We start from the raw sequence: 18,371 nt of genomic DNA on the forward strand, positions 1-18,371 counted from the left end.
TAAACATAAAATTCAGAAAACTTTTTCCACCTATTAGGGGGTGCTGTCTTGCCATAATAACAGAAACATTAGGGCTGTCAAAATTAATGTTTTAACTCTGGAGATTAATTTAAATTATTTAAAGCATTAAAATAAATTAATCTAGATTAATCTATGGAGTGAAAAATCTTCAATTTTAGCGTGGTGGATATAAGAAAGAGGTCTAGCTGAGTCAATGTTGATGGTTTTGTTGAACATTTGTATTTCACAGGAGAGAAACTATTCAAAGAAAGCTATTAAAATAGTCTTTGAATCTAAATATACTTTCTTTGTGTTGATTTTACATTAATTCCATGATTTTACTCAAGTAAATATCTGTTACAAGCTTCGGTCTTAAGTAGAAAACTGCAATTTTTTATCTAGGTTAATCTAGATTAATTACAGAACATTTTCATACACCCTTCTCCCACCAGGCGGCGGCAGTGTCGCGCCCTTTGCTGCTGCCTCTGCCAAGAAGTAGGGGAAAAAAAACAACGAAGAAGAAGAAGAAGAAAGACGTCACTTCCGTACATTCATTCTTCCGCTCCGCGCTTCCTGGTTGTCCAGAGAGAAGCTGATAACAACACCAGAGGGTTGTTGCAGATATACGGTAATAATTCATAAGGCACAATAATTTATTTTTCGTGATGAATACGGTTTTGTCGAGGGCGAATTCCCTCTTCGCCTTTTCCCTGAGCGTCATGGCGGCGTTAACGTTCGGCTGTTTCATCACGACGGCGTTCAAAGACCGCAGTATCCCGGTGGACATCCACGTCTCCAGAGTCATGCTGTGAGTTCATCCATCACATCTTCTACACTATCGATTATTGATTGATTGATTGATTGAAAACTTTATTAACAGATTGCAGAATGGGTACAATACAGTACGGCTCAATACACACAATTGTTAAGGGGATGCAGACCAGAGAAAGACTTTCGTCTTGTTTACATCATCAGGGTCCCCCATTTTCAATTAATCATAAGTCATGTAATATTCATAAAATGGCATTCATCATCTAATCATTAGATTAAAATGTATCGTCATCATCACACAGCACTGTGTGTGCAGTACAACGAAAATAAGTGTGGCATCTAACCACTGAGTGTTGCAATGTACAGGTATAAACAATTACAATCAAACTGGGTATAAAATATATAACTGAGTAATAATGCTGGTGCTAATCAGCTGTATGTACATTCACGTGTAGTATTGGTGTGTGTACATGCATAGAACAGGAGTGACGTTCATTTATAGTATGTTATTGTTTTGCATCGATGTTTGTTGCTAAATAAACCACGTGTAGAGAAAGGGAAGCTTCAGACTAGAGATGATATATATATATAACATGCACCTGCATGTTGTTCTAATGCAGTTTCCACAACAATCATCATTGTCTTTTATGATTAATTTATTCCTCCCAATTAATTGGTTGCACTTCCTGTCGGCTCTTCCAGCCAATGGGAGAGCGGCACGTGTTTGAGGTCAGCGGCAGGACATGAGGCCTAAATAAAATAAATCCCTTATTTTTTTTATTTTTTTTGGAATAAAGTTTCATAGACATCTTAGTCAAACCTTTAGTATTATGGATATTAAACATGCTGGCAGAGTACATGCATCCATGTTGTTGTGGACATTTTAATTAAATAAAGAAATTCCCTATCCATAGTCGCCGTGGGAAAGAATAAAAAAAGAAGAAAAAAAAAAAAAAATCCCTACCTAGTACCTACCCATGGCCTTAACTGACAACCAACAGGAACCAAACAATATTTTTTGTTATGCCTGAGGTCTTGATGCTGGCCTAAACTAAAGCAGTCAACCTGTTTTAGGTTAACACCCCCCTATCTGACGTCCATGTTCTATAACGCCCCCCCTATCTGACATCCATGTTCCATAACACCCCCTATCTGACGTCCATGTTCCATAACGCAAAATCGACTCAATTATTATTATTTTCTGTTTATCATGGGTATCTATGAAATTCTCAGCCATTAAAGTGAGATAATCCAACATTCGAGTTTAGCCGGCTGCAGTGATTGCTAACAACTCACGCAAGCAGACCAAGCTAGTTTATTAAAGCATTAATTCTGAATCACGTGAACATTACATCACTGATGCTTGAAATGTGTCAACTTAGTGAATCAACAATTGGCAAACGTTGCTACCATGATGTAACATCTCCAGTCTCTCTTTCTTCATCTTTTTTTGTATCTTCATCGTTATTGTATTAGCCCAGTAATAGTCTCTCTCTCTCTCTCTCTCTGTCTCTGTCTCTGTCTCTGTCTCTGTCTCTCCCTGTCTCTCTCCTCTCTCCTCTCTCTCTCTCTCTCTCTCTCTCTCTCTCTCTCTCTCTCTCTCTCTCTCTCTCTCCTCTCTCCTCTCTCCTCTCTCCTCTCTCCTCTCTCCTCTCTCCTCTCTCTCTCTCTCTCTCTCTCTCTCTCTCTCTCACACACACAACAGGAAGAACGTAGATGACTTCACTGGCCCCAGGGAGAGGAGTGACCTTGGTTTCATCACCTTTGACATGACGGCTAATATCCTTTCCACCGCTGTGCAGGTTCATCCTGGAGAGATTCCTCTCATAACCCTAGAAGTGTCTTACTCCGGATTAGGGTCATATGGGGTTCTCAGGCCGTGACCCCCGAAATAACGGTGTCAGAGAGCCGCGACCCCCACTATTATAGGGGTGCTATATTAACACTTTGAATGCCCAAAACGCGATAACACGTTTTATCAGCCCCAATGCCTGAATGCCCACCACGATTATTATTAGCGTTTTATTTTTTTATTAGCGATCTGAATTCATATTTCATCAACCGAGTCTACTGTTGTTGGTATGCAGCCCCTGTAGGAGCTCAGATGTGAAAAAAAAGCCCCCCCTCCCCTATCGTCTCCCAGATGGTAATGCACCCTTTTGGAATGGACTCAATGAAAATGGATGAGAAAAGAAAAATCCGGAATCCACATTTTACTTCTCACGCATGTAACCCGAGCCGATTCGATTCATTGTGGATCATCAGAACAGCGTGGAATATGTGTTTACAGTATGTAGCGTTGAATCAATAAAAGTGATAGATTTTTGGAATGGCGATCAGGAATTGGAATAATCTTTTTGGATAACATCTGATCTCGGGTAAGGAATCTATTTGACCAGTCTTAGGATAATCAGACCTGTTTTCACGGAGATATAAGCTTTTCCCCTATGTATGATGTGGCTGTTTGGCTGTGCGAGCGATCAGGAAATATATCAGATCAGATATCAGATCGCTTATATAGCGTGCATACGTACACATATACTATCGATTGTCATAGCATAACAAACCAGAACCTACTGAGCTGGGACAATCTTGTCAAATTCAAAGATGCCTGCCTTACCTATAAAATCCTACATGGCTTGGCTCCTCCCCCCCTCTGTACTTTCATAAAACAGAAAGCATCTGCTGATAGATATACCAGGTCTGTAGTCAGAGGGGACTGTGTAGTCCCAAACAGGAGGTCTGCTTTTAGTCAGACAGCCTTTTCCGTGAGAGCAGCCCACACCTGGAACAGTCTGCCAACACGGCTCAGGGAGTATCAAAGTTACATCTCATTTAAAACTAACTTAAAATCATGGTTGAGAGATGGTCAAGTGTGCGACCATTTTAACTGAGGGGTTGTATTTTAAAGTATTTATTTCTATGTATTTTAGTGTATTGTAACCTATACTGATTCCTACTGTGTTTTAATTATTGTACTATGTTTTTTAACTGAGGGGTTGTATTTTAATGTATTTATTTGTATGTATTTTAGTGTATTGTAACCTATATTGATTCCTACTGTGTTTTAATTATTGTACTATGTTTTAATTATTGTTGTGCTCATGTCACCTCACCTGCCCCAGAGACTACAGTTGAAAATTAGCCAACTTGGCTAAACTGGCATATTTACAGTCAAATGTTCCTTAATATGCACTGTCTCTGTATTTTAAACCAATAAATACAAATACGATAATCTAGCGTTTATTTGAAAACGATTCATAAATAGGCAGAAATTCTAGTTTCTGTGTATTCTAGAATATTCCGTTTATCATGGAATCTTTTTATTCTCCTTGAAACTATTCGGTACCGCCCTAGACAGATAGTTTGATAGGGACGCCTCTTAGCGCCCCCAGCTAGAAGACCTAGTGGACGCAGTGTTAATTTAGTCAACGAAAATTATGACTAAATATGGTCGTCGGCAAAGCTTTTTCCCCCCTGACTATGACGAGGAGGCGAGACGTCGCGTTAATGGAGATCATGTGACATTGACGTGACGAAATTATTCATGCAATGTCGGTGACTAAAAACGACTACACAAAATTTTGTTTACAAAATAAAACCTTGCTGAAATCACCTCCCTCTTTCCACTCCACAACAACGGACTTGTCACAGGCGCGCGCCCCACTGTTCCCCAAAACAGAACCCCAAGAGGGGGCGCGCAACTCCACCTCATAACGTCAGCATCAACAATAACATAGTGTAGCGCCGAAGAATAGGAGGCGGGGTGTCGAAAGGCGATGCTAAACGCTTATTCAACATCAACTTCAACGTCAACACTGTTACTTGCTAGCTAACAGGAACTCGTTTGCCGACAGGAAAGTAACAAACAGTATGGTCCGTGTGGAACCCTTATCCCCAACACATAGTTCCGTGGGTGAATTATGTTGATCCACCACAATAGAACACATTAAATAGCTTACATAAGTCTAACCAGCTAGCACTAACGTTAGCGTGTTTTTGTTTAGAAAAAGCTCACGCCAACTTATGAGGCTGAGTGGCGACGACTAAACAAAAAAAGACTAAATCGAGACTAAACAAAAAAATACTAAAATGAAAATGCTCAGTGGCGGTTAGGTGGCGTAGCGGAGATTGCGTTCGTCACCAACCCCTAGCTGGATTCGCCTGTTCGAATCCAGCTCACAGCTCCGGGGTTGTCACCAGCTTGGCTGGCCGTTCACACTAATACAATTGGCAGTATTAGAGGGTGGGAGAAGCTGGCGGGGTGGGTCCGGGTCGTTGTAAACAGCGACTCCTACAGTTCGGACGGGGCGCCTGCTCAGCGCGGATAGGATCTAAGGGGGGTAGTGTGATCCTTCCACACGCTACGCCCTCTCAGTGAGAATCTGCGCTGCCAGGTGAAAAGAAGCGGTTGATTGGCTGGACGTGTGTCGGAGGAAGCACGTGATGGCCTACACTCTCCCAGATGATCTGACTGTGGGGGGTAAGTGCGCAGCGACCAGGAAGGGATTGGGAATTGGCATACGACTAACATTGGGATGGGAGAAAATCGGAGGAAAATGGAGGGGGAAAAAGATATATAAAAAAAAAAAAAAGCTCACGCCAACTTATGAGGCTGAGTAGCGACGACTAAACAAAAAAGACTAAATCGAGACTAGACAAAAAATACTAAAACGAAAATGCTCAGACCTAGGCTAGGGCGGTATAATTCTTTTCATACCATCATACCTTACTGACATAATACCCCGGTATGGGTATTATGACGGTATGACTTTCATTTTCATCGGGGGGGAGCGGAGCTAAGTTAACAATATACCGGTAGTCGTTATCACCATACATAACGCTTATATTGAAACACGTTGACATTAGGGCCGTTCTTTCAACCTAAAAGTGCACTTTCTTCAACCTCGAACCTAAATTCCTTAGCGACCGTGTTGCCAAAGTAACCGAATCGGCGCCACACATTCGAGACACACGGATATGAAACGAGTCATACGGAACAAATAACGTATAACGGAGGCTGAAATTAGACCAATATGACTCACAAACTCACGACAGTAGTACTACACAACTACACATACAGACGCACAAAATTGATTCTGCATTGATTAAGTGATAATCAAAACACCAGCTTAAGCCGTTAAACCCATGTAGTGAATCGCGAAGCCAATACGCCGCCGCACACACAAACACAGTCGAACTGAAACGCCTTACAGCATTCATATCTCGTACGTTCATCTTCCAATCGCTCAACCATAACATAAGTTACTTACCGGTACCCAAACCAGGTGTCCCCGAGTCCACATTCATGCACCGATCCATTTCAAAACGTTAGAAAAATGCTCCGTTTCCCCGATTCCTCAATCATCAATGTCTGGAAGTGGACCCATGGTTAATAAACGGACGGCCATCGGTCCATAACCGCATTCTATAGAAGAATGAGTCTTTATTTGTCGTGCAGATTAATACACCTGCTCAGCTCAGCTCAGCTCTGCTCTGACTGAGAGAGGGAAAGACAGACTGCCCTGCCCTCTGCTGGCGCGTGCTGTGCACTACAACCAATGCCGTCCCTGTTATAACTCTGTGTCAGTGTAATAGAAGGAAACGCATCTGTGACGTCACGGTATTGATAATCATACCGGCGGGATTTCCCGTCATACCGCCCAAGCCTACTCAGACCTGTAGTTGACTAAAACTTGACTGAACGAAAAATAGATAAAGGTGACTTCGTGACTAAATATGACAAACTAAAAAGGGCATTTGAGACATGACTAAAGACTAAAACTATGACTAGCTGACGAAATGAACACTGAGTGGAGGTCAGTGGGGAACCTCCTGGACGAACGAAGGAGGAATCAAATTAATGAACCCTTTCACTGCCGCACTACCGAACGGTTAACCCTTTCACTGCGACAATACAGAAGGTTAAACTGGGGGTCAGGCCAGACTGTTAAAACTGTGGGGTCAGCCATGTTGTCTTTAACCAACCATACATCTGCAGCCCGTGTTCGACTGGAACGTCAAGCAGCTGTTCCTGTACCTGTCTGCGGAGTATGCAACCCGGAGCAATGTGAGAACCACACACACACACACACCTCATTCTGGAGCAACGTGAGAACCACACACACACACACCTCATTCTGGAGCATCGTGAGAACCACCACACACACACCTCATTCTGGAGCAACGTGAGACCCACACACGCACCTCATTCTGGAGCAACGTGAGACCCACACACACCTCATTCTGGAGCAACGTGAGACACACACACACACCTCATTCTGGAGCAACGTGAGACCCACACACACCTCATTCTGGAGCAACGTGAGACCCACACACACACACCTCATTCTGGAGCAACGTGAGACCCACACACACCTCATTCTGGAGCAACGTGAGAACCACACACACCTCATTCTGGAGCAACGTGAGACCCACACACCTCATTCTGGAGCAACGTGAGACCCACACACACCTCATTCTGGAGCAACGTGAGACCCACACACACCTCATTCTGGAGCAACGTGAGACCCACACACACCTCATTCTGGAGCAACGTGAGACCCACACACACCTCATTCTGGAGCAACGTGAGAACCACACACACACCTCATTCTGGAGCAACGTGAGAACCACACACACCTCATTCTGGAGCAACGTGAGACCCACACACACCTCATTCTGGAGCAACGTGAGACCCACACACACCTCATTCTGGAGCAACGTGAGACCCACACACACCTCATTCTGGAGCAACGTGAGACCCACACACACCTCATTCTGGAGCAACGTGAGACCCACACACACACACACACCTCATTCTGGAGCAACGTGAGAACCACACACACCTCATTCTGGAGCAACGTGAGACCCACACCAGGGTTTCCGTTAGAATTTTTTTTTGCAGGTCCGAGTGTCCGGTAGATTTCAATCTACCGGACAAATGGGATAAATTCCGGTCAGAGTTTATATTGAGCTTAAAAACAATTGATAGGCCTATATAAAGAATGACATCATCAAGGCATTTATAATATTTTAACTTAAAACTATGCTACTTTTGCGTATATACAGTCATTAATATATTCCAAATAAAATAAGTCCCTCGAGACTGCGTGCTGCTGCCGACTTGAGGTGTCGGTGGGCAGTCTGCCCGACCTTAATAAACAGCAGTCTGTTATAATCACATTTTTATGAGCTAACGAATTCCGTTATATTGGACATTTGTATTAATTATATCAAGCGAAGAACTGAGAAATTTGGCAGAGAGACGGCAACATTATCGTGGGTTTGCGTGATGTATATCTCCACCTCCCAACGACTTGGTGCTGGTCATAATGTCCGGTGAAAACAACTCCCTCCAAGCACAACTTGACCACCCGAACCGTACCAAAACAGGCCAAAATGAAATAGCCCATGCGACGAACGATTCATTACATTCGTTTCATCGTTGCTCCACCAAGCAGCCGGTCCAACAATATCAGCGCGAGCCGGCCAGCCGCCTGCAGTTAGTTTGCAAGAAGCATCCAGCTGCAGACCCGCAGAGCAGCTTTCCAGGTCTGGGGACCGCACTGTGCCAGCAAAGCTGGTGGGTTCTGTGGGTCTGCAGCTGCATGCCTTCCGCAAATCCAGCAGCAAGCTCTCACTGACACAGCGTCGTCATTACCAGACCGGCTGCTTGGCGAAGCAACGACAACAAACGCAATGATTGTTTCGTTCATCGCATAGGCCACCCAACTCCAGCCCATCCAAATACAATTCAAATAATCAAACTGTGCCCAGAGGGAACTATTTTCACCGGACACTATGACCGGAGAGATTAAATTTGTCGGACTTCAACAGATTTTGCCGGCCAAATACCGGTAATTACCGGCTAACGGAAACGCTGCCACACACACCTCATTCTGGAGCAACGTGAGACCCACACACACACCTCATCCTGGAGCAACGTGAGACCCACACACACACCTCATCCTGGAGCAACGTGAGACCCACACACACACCTCATCCTGGAGCAACGTGAGACCCACACACACACCTCATTCTGGAGCAACGTGAGACCCACACACACACCTCATTCTGGAGCAACGTGAGACCCACACACACCTCATTCTGGAGCAACGTGAGACCCACACACACCTCATTCTGGAGCAACGTGAGAACCACACACACCTCATTCTGGAGCAACGTGAGACCCACACACACACCTCATTCTGGAGCAACGTGAGAACCACACACCTCATTCTGGAGCAACGTGAGACACACACACACACCTCATTCTGGAGCAACGTGAGACCCACACACGCACACCTCATTCTGGAGCAACGTGAGACCCACACACACACCTCATTCTGGAGCAACGTGAGACCCACACACACACCTCATTCTGGAGCAACGTGAGACCCACACACACACACCTCATTCTGGAGCATCGTGAGACCCACACACACACCTCATTCTGGAGCAACGTGAGACCCACACACACCTCATTCTGGAGCAACGTGAGACCCACACACACACCTCATTCTGGAGCAACGTGAGACCCACACACACCTCATTCTGGAGCAACGTGAGACCCACACACACACCTCATTCTGGAGCATCGTGAGACCCACACACCTCATTCTGGAGCAACGTGAGACCCACACACGCACACCTCATTCTGGAGCAACGTGAGACCCACACACACACCTCATTCTGGAGCAACGTGAGACCCACACACACACCTCATTCTGGAGCAACGTGAGACCCCCACACACACCTCATTCTGGAGCAACGTGAGAACCACACACACACACCTCATTCTGGAGCAACGTGAGACCCACACACACCTCATTCTGGAGCAACGTGAGACCCACACACACCTCATTCTGGAGCAACGTGAGACCCACACACTAGGGATGCACCGATCCGATATCGGTATCGGCCGCCGATATCAGTAAAATAGCTGGATCGGGTATCGGTAAAAAAAAATATATATATATCTGATTATTATTATAATTCTTTTTTTTTTAATAATTAATAAAATAAGAAATAACAATTCAGTACATTTATATCTGTGTTAATTTGTTACATTTAGTTTCACTAAGTTAGGAAAGTAATGTTTTAAGTCGAGCCTGATGTTGCCTTGTTGCACAAAAGAATGATCCCAGTCTCTTCCACACAGTGACAGTGAGGCGTACAGTTTATTCATTGAATGAATGAAGTTTATTTTCTGTCTTTGTTTACAACAAATCAAAAACGCAATTGTGATCCTTTACAATTCTTAAAAACAAAATATATTTTAATATAAAATAAAATAAAAACGTGGATAAAATCTAAAAAAAAAAAGATTTAAACTTTTTTGAAAATCTTTTTTGGGGGATCGGTATCGGTATTGGCCGATACCCAAACCCAGGTATCGGTATCAGTATTGGGACTCAGAAAGTCGGATCGGTGCATCCCTACCACACACACACCTGGTTCTGGAGGTCTAGTGCCCTACTGGTTAGGGTTGGGGTACCGTTCCCATTTGAACCGGTACCAGTTCCTGGAATTTGGTATCGGTGCCCAACGGTATTTAATTATCTCGGTAATAACAAAACATGTAATTTCAGTTGTAATTTATTTTTTCAAGTCCACACAAAGTTCTCAATTTCAACATTGTTATTTATTTAGAACATTTAATTATTTATTGTTGTAACACACCACACAAAAATAAATCGCATGATCATGTATTATGTTTGTAGATGTTTAAATATCAACTGTGTGTGTGTGTGTGTGTATCAGGCCCTCAACCAGGTGGTCTTGTGGGATAAGATTGTTCTTCGAGGTGAAAACACCAAACTGAACCTGAGAGACATGAAGTCCAAATACTTCTTCTTCGACGACGGCAACGGACTGAGGTAACGCAACATACATTAACCCTTTCACTGCCACCGGGCAGCGGGTTAACCCTTTCACTGCCACACGACAGAAGGTTAGCCCTTTACTATCACACAACCGACGGCGATGCTCCATCATTAGCTCCGCATTGCGGAGCTAATGATGCTAATGATGGAGCATCACTGTCGTTTGTGTGATGGTAAATGGCTAACCTTCTGTCGTGTGGCAGTGAAAGGGTTAAATTAAACAACATTATGTTATCTTTCTATGAGAGACCTCCACTAGAAACATAATATTAATTAAACAACATTATGTTATCTTTCTATGAGTCGATCTCCACTAGAAACAGAACATTTATGTTTCTCTTTTATTACTTTTTTATATTTTACATTTGCTCCACTAATGCACCTTACGTTTGAGATTAAACTTGGGTGTCACCCAAATCTCGTTGTATGCAAATATGATGACAATAAAGTACAATCTAATCTAATCTAACCTACATTAAACAACAACATTATGTTATCTTTCTATGAGAGAGAGAGAGAGAGAGAGAGACCTACACTTAGAACATAAACATAAATGAATGAACCTAAATATGTAGTTTGACTGATAGGATACACAAAATGTGTTTTTATTTATGTTGATTTAATTTAGTTGTGTTGATGTTTCCATTTTTGCAAAATGGGTACATTCTGTTTGGTTGGGTGGACATTGCAATAAGTCTGTCAGTGTGTTGTGTGTGTGTGTAGGGGCAGCTACATATAAGAATTGTTCTTCCTGTTCCTTTCGGCCATGGAATTTTGGTGGATCATATTAATATGTACTGTTGGACTGTGGTAATTCCATGTACGAATAAATAAAAGATTATGATGACGATGACCTCCACTAGAAACAGAACATACATTAAACAACATTATCTTATTGTCTGCAGGCATTAAAGCGTTCCGTCTTGGGACGGATTTCCGTCAATTTGATTTGGAGTTCCGTCATTTGATTCGGAGTCGTGACGGAATTTAAGTAAGGGATAATGTATAGCTACGAGGTCATTGTCGCAAAATAATTGACCGACACAGAGTTTAAAATACAGAGGCGCAGCGCCGAGGTGTTTTAAACGTCAGTGAAGGTCAATTATTTTGCGACAATGATCGAGTATAGCTATACATTATCCCGCTTATTGCATGGCTAACTTACTAACAATATACCTAATTCATCGACAAGACTAGATCAAATGAAGACGCAGTTGTTCTGTGGCTCTGTCAGCCCAAATAAAGTGATTATTATTATCGGCAGCCGGCAGGTCTGTGGGCTCTGGTCTGATTGCATGACTGAGTGCAGCTGTGCATATGCTGAGCTGCACTGAGGCAGTGTGTCAGTGGGGCTTGATTGCGAACAGCTGCGCACAGCGGTCATTATTGTGTGATAACGGACCTCTGACGCGGGCTATTGACCAATCACAAGCAAGCATTTCGGCGAATGTGAAAACGCCATGTAATAACCTGGTATAATATGATTTGTAGATGCATACAGATTGAAACTAAATTGAGCCAAATCAAAGGCGTCAAATATCATGAAAAGGGGAATTTTTTTTCTACCAGGGCCGCGTCAAGCAGAGTCATGGCGAGCAATAATGGCAGGACGCACGCAGCGACTCGAGAGACAGGATTACGCTAATAGTTCGTCGTCGGAAATGTATAATAATCGCAAGATACATTCAGACTGTTGGATCTAAATAAATGGATTTATGGACACATTTATGCCCGGACCACAAAGCGTATCGAAGGGTTAGCGGAGGCGCGACGGCCCTACCGGAGTCAGTCAGCCTGTTGTACTGTATTGTACCCATTCTGCAATCTGTTAAATATTGATTGATTGATTGATTGTTATTAACAGATTGCAGAATGGGTACAATACAGTACGGCTCAATAGACACAATTGTTAAGGGGATGCAGACCAGAGAAAGACTTTCGTCTTGTTTACATCAGGGTCCCCCATTTTCAATTCATCATAACATGACATACAACATGACATACAGATAGACAGTACTGCTACATCTATACATTTATGACATACCAGATTTACAAATACAGTATTGTTTGTGATACAAAAAGAGTCTAAAAAAGAGAGTATATACATTTGATGAAGAAACTGTACATTGGAGGAGGTTGGTTAGGTTGGGGGGGGGGGGGGGGGGAACTGTACATTGGAGGTGGTTGGGGGGGGTTGGGTAGGCGGGGTGGGGGTAACTGTACATTGGATTATCGACGAAACCGAAACAAGTAGGCTACCTTAAAACGCTAACGCTATTAAAAAAAAATAAAAAAATACAGTGGAGGTTAAAATAAGAATATGACTTGGCCTGAAAAAAAAAGTTCAGTCATGAGATTTATTTTTTTGTTTTAATCCCGGCGTCTGTCTCATCCCCTGGACCTATACGATCATCAGGAGGTCAACTTTGTCCTATTGTGATTGGTTCACTGACGACTCCATTCTGTGATCCCATTTGTCAACTGTCATGTCCGTCTCTCCTCAGGGCCAATAAGAACATCACGTTGACGTTGTCCTGGAACGTGGTTCCCAACGCCGGTATACTGCCCCTGGTGGCTGGAGCAGGTCATGTCAGCCTGCCCTTCCCAGAGTCATACGAGACCACGAAGAGTTACTAACACACACACACACACACACACACACACACACACACACACACACACACACACACACACACACACACACACACACACACTTGCCATAAGTGTGTAAATTAATTGTGTTTTTGCTAATTTGTAATAAAAGATCTGATTGTGGGACTGGGATCTGTATCTTTTTCCCCCCAAAGGCCAGTTAGCATTAAAGAAGAATGTTCTGAAAGTGAAAATGTTTATGTAGAGTACCGTAATTGCCGGACTATAAGCCGCACCAGCTAGATATAGAACGAAAAATAAATGTGTACATATACAAGCCGCATCTGACTATAAGCCGCAGGTGTCCACTAGAGCGCCCCTGGTGGCTGTTCACTGTAAAAATCCATAGATTAGCCGCATCGTTGTATAAGCCGCAGGGTTCAAAACATGGGTAAAAAGGTGCGGCTTATAGTCCGGCAATTACGGTATATCATTTACATTTAGTCATTTAGCTGAAACGCTTTTATCCAAAGCGACTTACAAGTTCTGTACGACAAGTCATCATATATTGTATATTGTATAACTTTTAGCCCAGGACACAGGCACGTTACAGGAACACACCAACATTATGGGAAATGCTCTTACCGTCTTCTCCAGAGTCTGACAAGAAGATAGAGACCAATTTCCTCTCTGTGCGTTCAGTAGAAGGCTATCTGGCTACAAGCTAGTCTAGCTCAGCACTAATGAATGGAAGTGGATACGGACCAGCTAGCCCAGCCGTTGGCCAAAAACACCAAACAAGTTTTAATCTAGGCTAGCAGGTCCGTGTCCACTTCCGCTTCAAACATCACACAAACTAGAATCAAGAGGTTTATTTGTCACATACATACCAGGGCATACAGTGAAATGCGGGTGGTCATGCCCGCATCGATTGTGCAATAATACAATAATAAAAATAGACACGAAAAAAAAAAAATATGCTAAGTTCCTGATAAGCTGGTTCCTATGTACACTACTATACAATTTACAATTTAAACTGTCATTTTTATACTTAAAGTACCGTAATTCCTCTAATAGTAACCGGGTCTCAAATACAAGCCGGGTCTCTATTAATGGCCGGGTGCGCTCTTGAGCTAAGCAATTATAAGCCGGCCTCCTAATACAAGCCGGGTTACTAATATACTGAGCTGCATACTGAGCTAGTTACTTGATTTCACTTTGAAAACGTTGAAATGACCAGTGACCACCTGTAATTGCACTGTTTACTATTTCATACAGTACTTGGTTTCAATAAATGAACCCAGTACATTTTACTGGGTTCAAACTGACACAAAATGTTGATTTATTCATTATGATCCGTTTGAAAATTTGAAATATAGGCCTCCCTCTTATACAGGCCTCCTCCTAATACAAGCCTGGTACCCGCTACAGTTGAAACAAATACAAGCCGGGGTTACTATTAGAGGAATTACGGTATTTAAACTATACTACTGCATTACAATACCTCCTTCCTTTAAGGTGACTTTTCCATTATTTAAAGTGACATTTTGTTTACAGTGATTGTTTAAAGTGGTTGCAGCATGAGTGTAGTGTGTGTGTGTGTGTGTGTGTACTTGTGAGTTCAGTGTTCAGTGTTCTGATGGCCTGGGGGAAGAAGCTGAGCCGGAGTCTCTCTGTTCTTGCAGCGTGTGTACCGAGGCGCTTGCCTGACCACAGCAGCTTGAACAGGCTGTTGTTGGGGTGGTGAGGGTCTTTCATTATTATGCACCATAAAGAAACATCACACAAACTACACAACATAAAGAAACATCACACAAACTACATCATAAAGTGTTTTGTCTACACACTTTGTCTAGGACCAAGAATAGCCCGCTTCTTTTTGATGACCCCCCCCCCCCTGGAGCTCAGATAGGAGTGGGTCTGAGGCAGCCAGAAGAGGGGCGCCAGTGGCTCAGGAGGTAGAGCTGTCGTCTGCTAATCCGGAGGTTGCTGGTTCGATTCCTGCTCCTCCCGGGCAGTGTGTCTTAAGTGTCATTGAGCAAGTTTCAAGTTTCTTCTTGTTTCTTTAATAGTTGTCATACAGAAGTACAGAATACTTTTATACAAAATGCTTCTTACTGTTACGCTCCAGAGACTGTGCTAGACAAGATAAGTGTGAAATAAAATAGTATAGCATGTAAAAATAGAAGTCACAGTGTTCAGTATAGACATATGTACAATGTTCGATGCAGAATAGAAGTAACTGAGTTACCATACAATATACTATGCAATGTACTAATATACAATATTATTGTTATTCCGCTGAGCCACACAGTCATGTGTGTACAGGGAGTAGAGGAGGGGACTCAGAACACAGCCCTGGGGGGCCCCTATGTTGAGGGTGATGGATGAGGAGGTGCAGTTGCCTGCTCTCACCACCTGGGGTCTGCCCGTCAGGAAGTCCAAGACCCACTGGCAGAGGTCCCTGAGCTTGGCTATGAGTTTGGAGGGTACTATGGTATTGAATGCTGAGCTGTAGTCGATGAACAGCATTCTCACATAGTTCCCCTGCCTCTTGTCCAGGTGTGATGCTGCTGTGTGCAGCACATGGGCTATGGCGTCCTCCGTGGACCTGTTGGGGCGGTATGCAAATTGCAGGGGGTCCATGTTGATGGGGAGGGAGGAGCAGATGTAGCCCTTTACTAGCTTCTCAAAGCACTTCATGGCTATGGAGGTGAGAGCTACAGGGCGGTAGTTGTTGAGGCAAGCAGGCTTGGATTTTTTAGGTACAGGGATGATAGTGGACTTCTTCAGGCAGGTGGGGATGACAGCCTGTTCTAAGGACAGGTTAAAGATGTCAGTGAATACTGGGGCCAGTTGGTCGGCACAGACTTTTAGGACGCGGCCTGGGCTGCCGTCCGGTCCTGCTGCCTTCCTGATATTCACTTTTTTAAAGGTCCACCTCACCTCATGCTCTGTTACCCTGAACACTGAGTCTCCATCAGCAGACCCCCCCCCCCCCCCCATTGCCGTGGCTTGTAGGCTGGTGTTGTTATTCCCAGCCTCAAACCTCGCATAGAAGGTATTGAGATCATTTGCTAAGGAGATATCACTGTTCAGTTTGAGGGAGGTGCCTTTGTAGTCTGTCATCGTTTTGAGGCCCTGCCACATAGCTCTAGAGTCAGCCTGTTCAAACTGAAGTTCAATTTTATTCCTGTAGCGCCGTTTTGCCTCTATTACTGTCCTCCTTACGTTGTATCGCGCCACCTTGTGGTCATTCATGTTGCCTGCCACCAGCCCGGCGTTGTATGCTGTGGTGCGCGCTTTCAGAGCTTCACGGACGGATTTGTCTACCCAGGGCTTTTGATTTGGGTAAACTCTAATTATGGTAGTGGGGATTGTTTCTTCCACCAAAGTACGAACAAAGTCCACTTTGTTTAAGACACTTAACCCCTAATTGATACCCATGTGCCGGTTGGCACCTTGCATGGTCGCCTCCGGAGGTTGCTGGTTGCTAATCCGGGCAGTGTGTCTAAAGGCCTCTACATGCTACATCCTTGAGCAAGACACTTAACCCCTAATAGCTCCTGATATATAAATGCAGCCATTTACCATTTATGTAAACGGGTACAGTACAGTACAGCTCAATACACACAATTGTTAAGGGGATGCAGACCAGAGAAAGACTTTCGTCTTGTTTACATCAGGGTCCCCCGTTTTCAATTCATCATATGACATACAGATAGACAGTACTGCTACATCTATACATTTATGACATACCAGATTTACAAATACAGTACTGTTTGTGATACAAAAATAGTCTAAAAAAGAGAGTATATACATTTGACGAAGAAACTGTACATTGGAGGGGGGGGGGGGCGGTAACTGTACCTTGTTAGCTAGCGAGCTTTACCCAGCATACCGTTCAGCGGTGTAACAGTTAGTTTTTCTCAATTGCTTTGGTGCATTTCTCTGATCAGAATTAAAGTTCTCATAACTGTTTCTCAAAACAATTAGTACAAACTGCAAAACCTAGGTGATAACCTGCAGAAGCATGTCACTTGCTCAAAATGGATAGTTCATTCCTCAAAAGCAGTATTCATGTCAATGAAAGTGTCACTGTCATCAAAATGAAAAGCCCTGACACCATTGTTTATGAACAAGATAGTCAAATGGCTTTGCCATGTTTTCGTTATGACAGTTCACTCTGTAAGTGTTTTCCAATGCAAAAAAGTCAGATCTTGGTGACACTTTCTGAAAATGCTCAAGACAGCACTATACACTATTTGCACAGCCATTTGCAACAAACATAAGAAACACCCTTTGGCCTTTGGGTAGAGCTGTGCACAACTGTAAATACGTAATATTGCAGTACATATTGGAACTGAATTGGAACATACAACATACACTTAAGCATTACATCACACGCAGGAGTGGTTTGTGACCAATAAACCATGCCTAGGGGTGGTCGTTAGACCCCCCTAGGCATGGTTTATTGGTCACAAACCACGACTGCACGTGGTGTAAAGCTTTTATACAACTGCCAGATTCATCCAACCTTATTTCTATACAATAAACACACATTAATCGAAGATTTATTGAAAAAACCATCCGCCAGAAAAAGTAGTTCCCACAACTACAAAAAAGACAAGTTGCCTCCATGTGGAAGCAGCTTGAAGTGCATCCAACCAAACTAACACATCCAACTGTGTATTATTGGAATGATTGAGAGAAGTTGCCTCATGTGGAAGCAGCTTGAAGTGCATCCAACCAACTAACACATCCAACTGTGTATTATTGGAATGATTGATTGAAAATTGTATTACCAGATGCAGAATGGGTACAATACAGTACGGCTCAATACACACAATTGTTAAGGGAATGCAGACCTACTTTCCATAGAACTTCATTCTTAGATGCTTCTATATAAAGTAGGTAAAACAAATTAAAACGTTTTCTTTGCCCTATAGGAAAAAAACGTTTTCTTCGCCCTATTTTTTTATTTATTTCTTTTAGCCTAAACTTAACCAGTTGGAAACCAGGGGTACAGTAATAAAATTAGCAATCAACCAATCAATCAATTCAATAGACCATGCTCACTTAAAACAGCGCTGCTTCTCTCTCAGTCTGACTCCCCCGCTG

The 18,371-nt window shown here is 43.2% G+C and overlaps 1 protein-coding gene across 1 annotated transcript; it reads left to right on the forward strand.

Annotated features, from left to right (window-relative positions):
- The first annotated feature begins 557 nt into the window (after positions 1-557).
- On the forward strand, positions 558-13,433 carry spcs3 (signal peptidase complex subunit 3). Its single transcript, XM_084338295.1, has 5 exons — positions 558-808; positions 2,477-2,550; positions 6,765-6,841; positions 10,537-10,652; positions 13,163-13,433. The coding sequence occupies exons 1-5, from the start codon at positions 666-668 to the stop codon at positions 13,293-13,295; spliced, it is 543 nt and encodes a 180-aa protein (XP_084194421.1). The 5' UTR covers positions 558-665; the 3' UTR covers positions 13,296-13,433.
- Positions 13,434-18,371: the final 4,938 nt, after the last annotated feature.

Source organism: Notolepis coatsorum, assembly GCF_963971535.1.
Source record: "Notolepis coatsorum genome assembly, contig: SUPER_7_unloc_1, whole genome shotgun sequence".
NCBI classification, from domain to species: Eukaryota; Metazoa; Chordata; class Actinopteri; order Aulopiformes; family Paralepididae; genus Notolepis; species Notolepis coatsorum.